Source organism: Eriocheir sinensis, chromosome 13 (genome assembly GCF_024679095.1).
Source record: "Eriocheir sinensis breed Jianghai 21 chromosome 13, ASM2467909v1, whole genome shotgun sequence".
Taxonomy (NCBI): domain Eukaryota; kingdom Metazoa; phylum Arthropoda; class Malacostraca; order Decapoda; family Varunidae; genus Eriocheir; species Eriocheir sinensis.
The window spans coordinates 22,237,984-22,251,661 of NC_066521.1; the positions used below are offsets into that span (position 1 = coordinate 22,237,984).

Here is a 13,678-nt window from a genome sequence, read left to right on the forward strand (position 1 = left end):
GCCTTTAGAAATAGCTGATGTGAGAAGCCAAAGTGTCATAATTATAATGGTGGATTTATTAGTCGATAGAAAGGCGTCTGTCACTATCACAAGATCAAGACGCCAAGACCAAGACCAAGACTTAATGTAAACACTTCGAGGGCGTAAGGTATTTTATTTTGGCTCTTTAATCCTGTCTGACCTTATTTTCACGGCGCTGACTTGGGGAGCGTAAAGGGTAATGCTTCTTCTATCATCGTTGAAGTGCACTTAAGTATGAGACTAAAGGTTAGCTTGTAATTATCAGATTAAAGATGACGGTCTGCATTCGCCGGTAGGTCTCGTGTCTTTACTCAGTCGTTTTTGTACCTTTTCTCTTTTTTTTCTGTATCTCTTGTGTCTTTTCTTCTGTATCTCTTCTTCAGCGATCTTCTTTGTTTGATCTCGCTTCTGATCTCCTTATCCTCAGTTTCTCTTCTCGTTTCTATCTTTTTCCTTCTTTTCGTTCTTGTATTTCTTCTTTCTTCATTCGCTTCTGTACCTCTTCATCTTCTTCTTCAGCGATCTCCCTTGTTTGGTCTCGCTTCTGAGTCTCCTCATCTTCTTATTCATCCTCTGTTTCTCTTCTCTTTGTTTCGTTTCTATCTTTTTCCTTCTTTTCGTTCTTGTATTTCTTCTTTCTTCACTCGTTTCTGTACCTCTTCTTCTCTTTTCTGTATCTTCTTCCTTCACTCGTTTCTGTTCCTCCTCTCTTTTTCCATATCTTCTTTCTTCACTCACTTCTGTACCTCTTCTCTTTTCTGTATCTCTTTCTCCACTCACTTCTGTACCTCCTCTTCTCTTTTCTGTATCTATTTCTTCAGTCTTTCATTTGTACCTCATCTTCTCTTATCTGTATCTCTTTCTTCAGTCTCGCCTCTGCACCTCATCTCCTCTTTTCTGTACCTCTTCATCTTTTCTGTATCTTCTCTGGATCTCTTTCTGTATCCCTTCTCAGTATCCTCTCTGTATCTCTTTCAAAGTACTACACATGATACAAGTTGCTATAATTAATTCAGTATTTTTCCCATTTTCTTTCTTCCAGAGCAACAGAGAGTGACTACAAAGGAGGAACGGAATGATTGGTCTGCCCTAAATGACCAAGCGAGACACAACCATGGCCAAGGATGAGAAGGATACCCCGAGGAACCCTGAAGGAGCGTGGGCGGCTGCAGGATTCGCCGTGGTGCTGCTGCTGGTGGGGGTGCCAGTGTGGTGGTTCACAACTACCGTGTACCGAGCACAGCTTCCCTATGGCACCATCGAGACGCTCTCTGGCCAGCTGCGGCACCACACCATTGGGATAACCATCATTGGCTCGCTGCCCCCAAGCTTCCGGGATGACATGGCAAAGAGTCTCGGATCAATGCAGACGGTGAAGTTCCTGCTGTCCCAGAGGCGTCCAACCAAGGAGGAGCGCGAGGCCCTTCAGTCCGCCAAGACCCCACGCGAGCTGGATGGACTCATGAGCCGGCTGGTGCGTGTAGCGTCTGGCATGCTGGCAGTAGTGGTGCTGCCGGAGGGGATGGAGGCTGGCACGTTGGTGGTGGGCACAGACCGACTCCTCTACATCAAACCCGAGGCTGATCTGGAAGTTGTATCGACAGTAGTAAGGAACATGGTGATGGACCCGTTAGCCAGCAGGTACGCCCTCACCAACAGACCTTTGCAGCACAAGAAGGAGGCCATGAGACAGGTGCCCACTGAGCCGGGATATGATGTGACCCTGACGTTGATGGTGCCGGAGCCCCACCGCACTAAGATAGAATGGGACGCCAGGGCTGCAGTGAAAGATTACCTCCAGCCAGTCGTGAAGCAGCTGGAGAAAGTGAGCAAGCTGACTGTCCGCTCCCAGGTGCTCTATATGACTGGGCTCAGCGTTTCCCCTCAGTGGTCCAAGGCACACCAACATTATGCCCTGCCTGAGAACCAGCTGCCACTTACCATCAATGCTATCGAGGCTAAACTAGGTAAGTCGAATCTCTCTTCTTTTCTTTTTCTTCTTCTAGTTCTTGTTCTTCTTCTTCAACATCCTTATTTTCTCGTATGGGACTGGGTAAGTCAAACCTCTGTATCTCTAATTCTTGCAAGGAGAAATTGAGTTTTTTTTTTTAATGTAGATATATTTTGATTGTAGCTATGTAATTTGTGTTTCTCCAAGGCTTGCATGTTATATTTTCCTACAAGGGTCTTTCATGTCAATTCAATCTTCTTTTCATTTTGTTTTCTCTTTATTTTGTCATATTCATTCCTGTTTTTCATGCAGATTTGATTCATGTGTAATTTGTGTTTTTCCAAAGTTTGTATGTTATATTTTCCTTCACTTCACTTTCTCATCACTGTGTCCTCTATATTCCTCTTGTCTTCAATGCAGGTGTAATTCATACGTAATGTTTTTTGTGTTCCTTCAAGGGTCCTACGTCTCCACTCGGCCTTCCCTTCACTTCGTCGTGTACATTCCCCGAGAGAAGCAGCTGCCCCTCCACATCCATACTACTGATGGTACTCCTCTGCCGTCAAACAGGTTAGACGTTGTGACAGCATAGGTACTCATGCATGCAAAATCTTAAGATACATCACAGCATAATATACTAAAAGAAAACTCCCAATCATATAGAAGTACATGATGCTGGTAACTGCTCTGAATTGTTGACAAATGACAGGTAGTTTGTTTACGAGCATTACAATATTATATCTTGACAGAAAACTCCCAGTATTATAAAAGTAAATGATGATAACTGCCATAAATTGCTGTGAAATAAGAGGGAGTTTGTTTATGAGTGTTACGATATCATAGTTTGTTTGTTTACGAGTGTTACGATATTATGTCTTGAAAGAAAACTCCCAACATTAACGAACTACGACATGACACTGATGTCCGCTTCTCTGTGGCAGCTTCCTTGTCCCTCGATGGGGTGGGGTCATGATCCACAACGTGCCGCGCTCGGAGCCTAATGCAACCCTGCCACGCCCGGTCTCCCTTGACTCACACTGGATAATGAGCACCGTGATCACCCACCTGCACCGCCTCCTGCCCATCCCCTCCCTGGTAAGCTCCATCCAGCATATGACAGGATCCTTGCCCCTCACAGATCACTCATATCTTTCTCTCATGTATATAATGTAACCCATCTGTACTGCCTCCTCCCCATCTCCTTGGTGAGTTCTAGCCAGCCTATGATGGAATCTTTGATTCTCACTGAAGCAATTTTCTTTTTCCAGAAGGATGTTGGTGGTGTGGAGACCCTCACCCTGGAGGACTCGCCGCTGCTGACCGCCTGGCAGCTGGATGGCTTGGCCCGTGCCAGAGTTTCAGCCTACCTGTCTAACATCCGCATCACACTGCAGGTGACCACTCTGAACAAACAGCTGGCAGGATAACATGTTTGAATCATTATATTTTGGATTATTTTTTATCAGTAATTCTTTCATTAGGGGAGTTTGATGAAACCTGACATCTGAATTTGACCTCTCTGTTGGCCACTCAGTTCTGTTAAAAAATGTTCTTCACACACACACACACACACATACAGAAAAAAAGAAGTCCCACCAGTCCCAAATCAATAAATCTCATTGAAATAACACTTCCATTTTCCTTGATTTATTTTTGCACCTATTTTGTGTTATATAGAGAGCTTACTATTTATTTTCTCTCTTTTTTTTTTATGCCAAGCTCAACTCTCCTTCATGTGGCTACGATTACTAATGAAATGAAAACATGAATGAAATGAAAGCAGTTACTGATGTCCCTCCTTCCCTTCACACAGTCCCTTTGCGAGCTGGTTGGGGAGATCAGCAACATGGTGATCAGCGATGAGGTGGGTGGGTGGGTGTGGGGGGCCGTGGAGGAGTGGGGGGAGTGCGGCCGAGCAACCAGAGAGGGACGACTTCAGGACGCAACCTTGTACTGCAGCAGGTCCTTCACACAGGCTGATGCGGCATTCTTCCACCCCTCCATGCTGGCCCTTCTCTACTTCCCAGACAACCAGAAGTGAGTATAATACTAGCCATGTACTGATAGCTATGGTCCCAGTAGTGTCCTCTGAGATGTCTTAAGAGGAGGGTGTGTGTATGTGTGAGTGTGTGTGCTTGTGGGAGAGAGTACCTGCTAGCCATCTCTGTCTCTCTCGCTGTGTCTCTCTCAATCTGTCTTCCAGCAAAAAGGTTGAACGTATTGTATTTCCCTGGGCTATTTCAAAGTCACATCATCAGCTTTCTATGGTCTTTCAGGTGGTGGGTAGTTTGTTCTTGCTATTTCTCTTTCTCTCTGTCTCTGTGTCTCTTTCTGCGTCTGTTTGTTTCCCTCTTTTAATCAACTTCTCATATGGAACTCTAGTATATCACAGCAGGTCTCGAGGATGTCTCTGATTCACTGCCGTTGTCTTGTTTCAGGTATGCCATCTACGTGCCACTGTTCCTGCCAGTAAGCATTCCTGTGTTGCTCTCCCTCAAGATGGTGTTCGGACTCTTCAGGAAATCACAAACGAAGGAGAAAAAGGAGTAACTGAGGTACCCGGTAGTGTTCGGAACAATCTTGTCATCTCATAGTGTATGGTTTGTGTATTATCTTGCACTACCTCCTCTTCTTCTGTTCGTTCAATGTCCACTTTTTCCCTTATGGTGTAATGTTACACTGTCGCCTCAAAGTGCGGGTAGGATTATACATTCCAAGTAGACATGAAGCACGGTATGTTTTGTAGATATTGCTTGTACTTGATTATAATAGGACGATATAGTGCCCTTAGACGGCAGCAGTCTCTGAAGAGTAGCTTCCCCCAAAATGAGTCTATATATAGTCATTGCCAAGCTTAGGACCGTAGCATAAATATAGTTACGCCGCATGAGATGTTTTAACTATCGTCTATATATAGATTCTACTGCAATCTGGAAGTGTTGTTATATTTCTGTCATACAAAACTGACTGACTGAATTTTAGACTGTCTATATAGAGTTCCACCGCCGTCTAAGAGTTAATGAGCACCATCACACACATAAGGCTACAATGCAGTAACAAACAGAAAAAATTAGTTCACTTAAAGAATGCCATGTTAGTACACCATTGTCTGTTCAGCTTTACAAGGCCCATTGTACCATGAGGCCAATCCTGTATGTAGTGATGGCACTCAGCTGACATCTTTCCCCTGGTGCTTGTTTGATCATGCTCTTCAGCAGTTTAAATTTTATGCAAATTGTGTTGTCTGGGAGTGAACAACATGGCGCCACTATAAACACTTGCCTGCGCCTTGATGGGCTGGGGCCGAATACCATTCAGGCCCCTCAAGCAAGCCTACTGGCACAATAGGCGGACATAAGAAAAAAAAAATGGCTGCAATGTGTTCATCACATTATTCAGTAACTAGTCATGCACTGCAGGCATCAAGCTTTAGCAACAAGGGGAAATGTCATGACACACAGTAGCCTCTTTAAAATATATTCGTTCTTAAAATGTCATTATTTAATGGCATTTATTCATTTTACCATACTTTGAAATACATGTAATCCATTCCAGGCCCACAGCCAAGGCCAGAGTTGCCACCCAATGCAACCATTTTAACACAAAAATTTCATTACAAAGTCACTGAGGGAATCACTGCACTGTAGCTTGTACAGTAGGGTGCGTGGAGAGGCTAACAGACTCATTGAGGGTGAGGAGGGTGCTTAAAGGTCCACAAGGAGCAACTGAGGAACTTTGGGAGGAAATATATATATATGTGTATAAAGGAGGAGGAAATAAGTGTAAAAATACGTGCAATTAGAAAAACTCAACTTATGGAAAATTTATTAATCTCAAGTACAGCGGTTGTTTTCAGTAATGTTTGCTAACAAGTAAGAACCAAGCATTGCCAGACACTTAAGTATTCTTAGCATAAGGAGTTATGAACTTGAAATTTTTAATAAAAATAATAAATCTAATAGTAGAGTACATTTGCTCACCTGGTTGGTAGTTAGTTAACACTTGAATATCCTTAGCATTACAAGACATCTTTTGTCATGAAAATGACCCGGATAATTTCTAAGTAATATCAAGACAGAGTACATTTGTTTAACCAGTTTCATGAATTTAACATTTGCCATGTGCACATGATGTGGCATTTTGTGCCCAGCCACTGAGTTTACCATCTGGTGAGTGCCAAGAAGTTCACCAGGCACCCCAGAGGTTGGAGATCTGACCCGGGCACCCAACGGTGCACATGATGCTGGGCACAAAACAGAGATCATACAACCATTATGTTACGTTCAATACTGATGCCCTGCCGGGGACACAATGATAAGTTCTTGAAACTGGGCCTAAGTAGACACTTGAGTATTCTTTGGATTATAAGATCTTATTGTCATGAAAATAGTAAAAATAGCATTTATATGAATTGTCATTAACACAGTATTGCTGATTTTTAACAATATAAAACAAAATTAAAATAATGGTGCCTTGCGATCAAACTTCACTGTAACTAATTATAAAGAACCTATCAAGAACTCACAACCAGTGGATCACAAGCATTTTGCAGTGTGTGCAGCCCCCCTCCTAGTACGGCTTATTGAACAGGAAGGAAGTGATCATCTGGAGGGAGGGTGCTGGCTTGTCCTCGGGCACCATGTGTCCCGCCCCGCGCACGGTCACAAGGTCCAGATTGGTGAAGCGCTTAACAAAGCCTCCGACCTGACCTCCTTGGTGCCACATCCTGCGGCCCTCCTTCACCTGCCACAGAAATAGTAGTTATTATTATTGAGATCCATGAAAGGGCATCCTGGGAAAATAAATGATAGACCCAAACAGAGCCCACTTAATGAGCAGATATGGATATGAAAAATTAGATAGTGACAGTAAACTAGGAAGAATAAAAAAGGGAGGACAAGAACAATACCAGATGTGAATTTTTTGTCACACGAGACTAATTCTAATGATTTAATGCGACTGGAAGACTGAAGAGAGAGGAGACTTTGTGTGTGTGTTGAACTTTAGCTACAGTCCCTAACATGTAACTTAGCCTACATCTCCATGGTCATGAATGAGAGAATAGCAGACCTCGGCCACCCACCTGAAGACCAAGACTCTCCACAAACCACTCGTCTCCCAGGAAGTTGCAGGCCATGTCGATGTCTCCGTTGTAGATGAGTCCTCGCACCCGGCTCGTCAGGAACTCGTACTGGGGCCTCATGGTGGAGTACTCACGCTGGTATTTGAAGTTCACCTCGTCACTGAAATGAAATCACACTTATGAACAGGTAATAGATGCAGCGGAGGGGAGTAGGAGAGTAAAAAGTGTTAGTGTACGGTGGTGAAGAAGGGTATGAGAAACGGCATTATTCTCCCTCAGAGCAAATAGGGTAGATAACATAAAACACTGGTCCATTTCACCTCCATGCTTTAAAAATACGCTTGCTATCTTGTAAGCATTTCGTCTTTCAATCTTTTAGCCTTTCCTCATTTACTTTTACGTGCATATAATCAACATAGCCACTAAATCAACTTACTCGAAAACACTGGTCCATTTCAACTCCATGCTGTAAAAATACGCTTGCAATCTATACTTAAATAACACTTTGTAAGCGTTCCTTCTTTCAACCTTTTAGCCTTTTCACATTTACCTTTACGGGCATATACTCAAGACAGCCACTAGATCCACTTACTTGCAGAGCTCAAACTTCTTGACGTCCAGTGGGATGTGGAGGGCCATGCGCACCTCAGGAGTGTTGAGGTACATGAGGAGGTCTGTCCCGTTGGTGCAGGGAGGGTCCAGCTGAACAGGTTTTCTGAAATTAATGCAATTATGACTCTTGATGGTTCTACAGTGCAAGACAAGACAAATATAAATGCATAAATGAACACCATATTTTAACGACAAGAAGATGCACCTGCTTTGCACTACAACTTTCACTTCAAAATTATTCCCCAGCTCCATAAATCAAACTCACTTGTTCTTTGCCCTGAGCATCAAGGTGCTGTGGAAGTCGTGCTGCCTCAGAATGTTTGACAGGTCTGCTTCGTGGCGGGAAAACTTGCCTGCCGTTGTGTGTGGGCAATTGTCATACAGGTTGTACATGTTCAGTCCCTCGTTGTAGATGATGTCGGAGGCTTTCTGGACCTGTAAATGGAAAATTATTGTTAAGAATTTTTCTGTTTTAAGAAGTAAGGAACAACTTTCTTATCAATCTCAAGCCAACAAAAGCAGCCCAGTCTTGACACTCACCACCTGGGAACACATCGGCCACTTGGAGTTGGAGAAGTTGCAGGTTTGTCTGGTGGGACGGCCACCGGTGCAGCAGTGCTCCACCAGGCGGGTCCAAAGGCTGACACACAGAAACTTGTTACCAGCGGTTGATGGAAAATACAACGTACCAGCAACACTTAACACTCACCAATATATTAAAAAAAAAAAAAAAAAAAAAAAAAAAAAAAAAAATGCATACAACATTCAGTTGAGCAGAACACAAAAATTCCAAATATATTAGCAATACGGGAGTCATAGAGTACTTACTCATCACCAAAGAGGCCGTGGTAGTAAGCAAAGAAGATGATTGAATCGTCATTGAGTTCATAGCTGGACAATCCATTACCAATGGCATAACCTTGCAGATTGATTGGGAACTGATCCTGTCCTTTCAGAACTCTCACGGCCAGGGTAGGCACATAGATGCCTCCATAGGACTCTCCCGTGATGAAAAAGCTGTTGTTTCTGTATTCTGGAAACTAAAAATATAAAAAATTAACTGGATAATGACTGATGACCTAAACACTTTTATATTACATGCTGCAATCATTAAAATATTAGACTGTAGTTATTTCAGACATTACAATCTTTATGATTATAAAAATGTAATGGAGTGTTGAGTATAACATTACAAGACCATATATTTACCTTGTTCTTGAAGAAGTCTTGAAGGGCAAGGTAGTTACCCAGTGAAGTCTCGTCATCTCCAGTTGAGCAGTTATCATTGTCATCATAAGACAGCCCTACACAAGCTGGGGCCTCAAGGAACAACACATTTGCCATCTGAGGAAAATCATTTAAATAACATGACAAAAATTATATGTCCAGCCAAATTCACTTCAAGATTATCAATTTTGCAAAGCCATACAGAGTTAGGGCAGAGAGCAGGACAATGGAAGTACTTAAGGATAATAGTTCTATGTCATTATGTAAGCATGGATGGCAGGTGAGGGAGGGAGTGGTGTGGGGCATGCAGGTAACAGGTGCACTGGAGAGAAGTATTAGAGGAAGAAGTGCGAGTCTGATGGTAAAGAAGGGTATGAGAAACGGCATTATCTTCACACCTCATTTTCCTGGGATTAAGCTAAAAACTAATAAATAAGTAAATAATATAATTAGTTCAGTTAAATTTCCATAAATGCTTTAATACATGGCACAATCAATAAAGTTCCCAATCATTCATAAAAATTTCATGGTAAAATAATTTCTGGGAATTTTACAACTCTAGTGGCAAGTTACATTAACATGCAAAAATTCTACCATGCTATAAAATGTTCCTCTGTAACTTACGGTGTTCCATGCGTACTTATTCTTCCTCAGTGTCTTGCCATCGGGATTAATGAGGTAGGGGCCCAGCTCAGCCAGGAGGCCTTCCATGGATGAGCAACCGGGGCCACCATTCATCCACAGCACCACTGGGTCATTCACAGGGTCACGGGATGACTCAGTGAACCTGGAATGGGCACAAGAGGCTTTCAGTAGGCAGGATAAATCGCTCCTATGCCTCTAAACTCTGACTGCGGATTTCCTACAAGAAGACATCACCAAGCTACAGGAATGGAACAAAACATGGCTGCTACAATTCAATGAAAAATAATGTAAAGTCATGCACCTTATGAGGGGAAATCAAGCATACCAATACCACATAAACACTCCACTATCCACCACAGAGGCAGAGAAAGACCTGGGAGTATATGTTTCCAGGCTACTAGTGAAGGCAAAATCCATGCCAGTTGATGCTGAACATGTCTTTTTTTTCAAATCAATGTCTGCTCAGCGAGAGGACTGTTTGGGTCTACATCAATTCTTTTAATTTTTCCTTCATTTTTATCAATTTAAATATATACCGTAGTCAACTGTCGACTTACCAATAGTGTAGGTGCTTCCCTTCCACCCCATTCAAGTATCCACTGTAGTGTTTGAAGGAAATGTCATGGTTCAGGCCAGGCAGGTTTTTTATTTCATCGGCAGCCGGCGCAGCTCTGGACCCAACCAGCAGGAGCGCCACCACCGTCACTAGAGCATACATCCTTGCCTGAAAAAGTAGTGTTGAGATAACCAAAAGCAGAGACTAGACTGTACGAAGGGGCTTATAAATATCAAACATCTGTAGGGTCAAATATATAAATCTCTAACCCTGTCTTGAAAGAGGCATCAAAAGCAAGGGCATAACTTTTAATTTACCTTGTTTTTCATATATCAAAGGTCCTCTACTAACCGTTGGCACCTTCATACTTTGGTTTCATGTCATGTCTATTGCCCTTCAAGCACATTATGAAGGTGTATGCGGTAATTTGAGGTAGTGGAGCTAAAGTATATATTTACCTACACCTCTTGCCTGTAAAATCAATGCGAGTCAACTGCCACACTAATCCCGAACAATACTGCATTCCCTTCCTGTGCCCATGAGACGAGGCATTAATAGAAATTGCCTTACTTTCATTCCCTTTCTTTTCATAACCCATCGCTGTAATTGACTGACTTGACCATTAACACTTGATTTATACTAGCCAGTGACAGAAGAACAATTCACACTCATATAACAAGAATCAACCACTAAGAAAAACGAGAAAAAAAAAGTTAATTTTGTCACCTGAGCGGCTAGAAACGTTAATTTAAAGTCATACATTATTACAACATATTACTCGCCGGTGACAGTATAACAATTCACACTCAAATAACAATAAACAATCCACCGACTTACTTAAAAACCACTAAGAAAAACGAAAAAAAAGTAGGAAAATCTTGTCCACACATCGAAAGTCAACATTATTACAACATATTACTCGCCGGTGACAATTAATAGAAAATCTTGTCCACAGATCGTAAAACTCATACATTACAACATATTACTCGCCGGTGACAATTAATAGAAAATCTTGTCCACATGGTAAAAGTCATACATTATTACAACATATATAACTCGCCGGTGACATTACAATCCACACACTAACAATAATCAACCTACTTAATTAAAACCGATAAGAAAAACTAAATAAAACCAGGAAAATCTTATCACCTGAGCAGCAGAAGCACAGGTGTCAAAAGAATCTCCTTGGAAGTGGACAGAGTAAGCTGCTGGTGTGGCTCCTCCTTGTGACTCTGACTCAGCTGTTTCGTGGCTCAGCTGTATCCTGTGGCAACCTCATCCTCTTCTTCCTCCTCCTCGACCGGATACGCCCCTCTTGGTTGCTAAGTCTCCCTCACGTGACCCGCGTTCGAATCCCCCTCAGACCTTGGATTAGTTGCATACCTCTGTTAGTGCTTGTTAGGGAGTCTTATCTACCTGTCTACTCTTCCTACCTGTTGTTATTACTTTAGAATAGGCGTGGGAGAGAGCATTGTGGGTTAATGGGGTAAGAATAAGTATTTTAAGTGTTAATCTAAGTTATGGTGCAGCGGCCCGCTATCAGGCTAGTCGTCACTACAAATATGCTCAGAGCTGTTATTTTCGCTGCAAGTCCTAATTTATGTTTTTTTGCATCTCGTATGTAATATTGTCAGGGTGTATCGTAAGCTCTCGCTTCAAAAACGTGCCAATTAGCGAGATGTAAGTTATTTCGGTGACGCAGCGATGCTCGGCGAAGGTGTTGCCGTATAACACGATCACCACCGAGGCTCTTGTGCTGGAAAAGGAGTGTGACCACACATTTTTAATTTGGTTGATTTATATTCAGATATTATGCTTGTGAGAAGAGAAGGAAGCCATAATACCAAAAGTTTTCAGATATTTCTTATAGTTCTCCTTTTATTATTTTCCCCTTTAAATATTGAGAGGATACTTTGTCCTTATATAAATGTTTTGTAGAAGATATAATCTTGTTTATTAGCCAATCAAACTTAAGTTATATTAATATTATGGCGAGTATTATGAGTGTCCGTACCATATCCCACCTCCCTGGCCGAACCATCAGCACGGGTGGGGATGATTCGGACGATTTAGAAACTTGTCTTTCACCACCTACATCTGAAAACTGGAAATAGCTACGAGTGTCATATTAGCAGCCGAAAGAGCCAAAGGATGGAGGAACATTTTGAGATCAACAAAATTACACTACTACTTAAACTTCTTTTTCTAAAAATATTTTTCTAAAAAGTATCTGAATCATACCGGCTCTCCCCTACTCCCACCCACTCCAGTCCGGCCTGAACCGAAACACCTCTGCAATGAGATGGGAGAGATAACACTGTAATGGCATCCCCCGGCAATAGTTGATACATTAATTGTAACCTTATTTGTGATGTGTCGTGTCCTGCCAGTGATCCTTCGTGGTTTACCTTTCTTGCCCCAACATTCATGATTGTGATTGGTTACTTTTAATTCGTTCTTATGTTTCTTAGTCGGCACATTGTACCTCCTCGCAGCTCATTTTTTTTATCCTCATTTAGAGAATCTGGAGTTCAGGTGGTCTTCAGGACAGCATGTGGGATTCATTGATAGTATATTGTTGCAAGTAAACAACAAAGGAGAAGGGAGGAGCATGCCATCCCAGCCCCCAGGCAGTACAGCTTGTTTGTATACATTTTAAGAGTTCAATTCCTTCATTTTCCTTTGATTTATCCCATTTTGTATTATCGTTTTGTATCCATTCTCAGTTTTTAGTAGTTTCACGGGAAGGGGGGGGGGGGGGTGAGGCTAGTGATATTTGTTTGTTATGGTTGTGTGGTGAATAATTGATTGATTGATTGATAGTTTATTGTTGCAAGTAAACAACAAAGGAGAAGGGAGGAAGTAGTTTGTGTATGTTTGGTGGTTCGCTCCCGCTCATGTGTTTCGTTCCCTCTGGATGGCTCGTTTCGGATTCGCTTAGCACGTCTCGGTTTATTTCCCTCAGAAGGTGACGTTAGGTAGCTGATTCAGAGCTTTAAGCTTTCGCTGTCTGTCTTTTCTCTTGACAGCACCTCCAACCTCTTTCCTTCCGTGTGTCTGGGTAGAAATTGCTGTGTGGGTGGGTGTGTTAATGCCCCCGTTCTACGGTGTGGGTGTGTGTGTCTGTCCATCTATTACTGTGTTAGTGGCCCATCTATTACTGTGGGTGTGTGTGTTATGGGCCCATCTATACTGTGAGGGTGTGGGTGATAGTGGCCCATGTTTTTTTTTTTTTTTTTGGTGGGGCCTGGTGTTTTTTTTTTGGTGGGCCCTGTTTTTTTTTTTTTTTGGTGAGCCCTGGTGGGTTTTTCTGGTGGGACCTGGTGTTTTTTTTGTGGGACATGGTGTTTTTTTGTGGGGCCTGGTGTTTTTTTTGGTGGGACCTGGTGTTTTTTTTGTGGGGCCTTGTGTGTTTTTTTGTGGGGCCTGGTGTTTTTTTTGGTGGGACCTGGTGTTTTTTTGTGGGGCCTGGTGTTTTTTTGTGGGGCCTTGTGTTTTTTTTGGTGAGGCCTGGTGTTTTTTTTTGTGGGGCCTGGTGTTTTTTTTTTTGGTGGGGCCTGGTGTTTTTTTTTTTGGTGGG

General features: G+C 42.4%; 2 protein-coding genes across 3 annotated transcripts; one reads left to right on the forward strand and one right to left on the reverse strand.

The window, feature by feature from the left end:
* The first annotated feature begins 4 nt into the window (after window positions 1–4).
* LOC126998198 (GPI transamidase component PIG-S-like) lies at window positions 5–5,933 on the forward strand. 2 transcript variants are annotated; one of them, XM_050859653.1, is made up of 7 exons: window positions 5–148; window positions 1,064–1,988; window positions 2,431–2,542; window positions 2,914–3,067; window positions 3,241–3,366; window positions 3,786–4,009; window positions 4,411–5,933. In XM_050859653.1, exons 2-7 carry the CDS (start codon window positions 1,115–1,117, stop codon window positions 4,520–4,522), a joined length of 1,602 nt encoding a protein of 533 aa, XP_050715610.1. In that variant the 5' UTR covers window positions 5–148; window positions 1,064–1,114; the 3' UTR covers window positions 4,523–5,933. The 2 variants fall into 2 exon arrangements, with proteins under 2 accessions (XP_050715610.1, XP_050715611.1); XM_050859654.1 differs by lacking the exon at window positions 5–148 and adding an exon at window positions 197–217.
* On the reverse strand, window positions 5,783–11,415 carry LOC126998199 (lysosomal protective protein-like). The gene is made up of 10 exons (XM_050859655.1): window positions 11,248–11,415; window positions 10,097–10,263; window positions 9,519–9,681; window positions 8,877–9,011; window positions 8,496–8,707; window positions 8,208–8,307; window positions 7,933–8,102; window positions 7,648–7,770; window positions 7,056–7,215; window positions 5,783–6,715 (listed from the first exon to the last, which is right to left on the reverse strand). Exons 2-10 carry the CDS (start codon window positions 10,255–10,257, stop codon window positions 6,542–6,544), a joined length of 1,398 nt encoding a protein of 465 aa, XP_050715612.1. The 5' UTR covers window positions 10,258–10,263; window positions 11,248–11,415; the 3' UTR covers window positions 5,783–6,541.
* Between the last annotated feature and the right edge of the window lie 2,263 nt (window positions 11,416–13,678).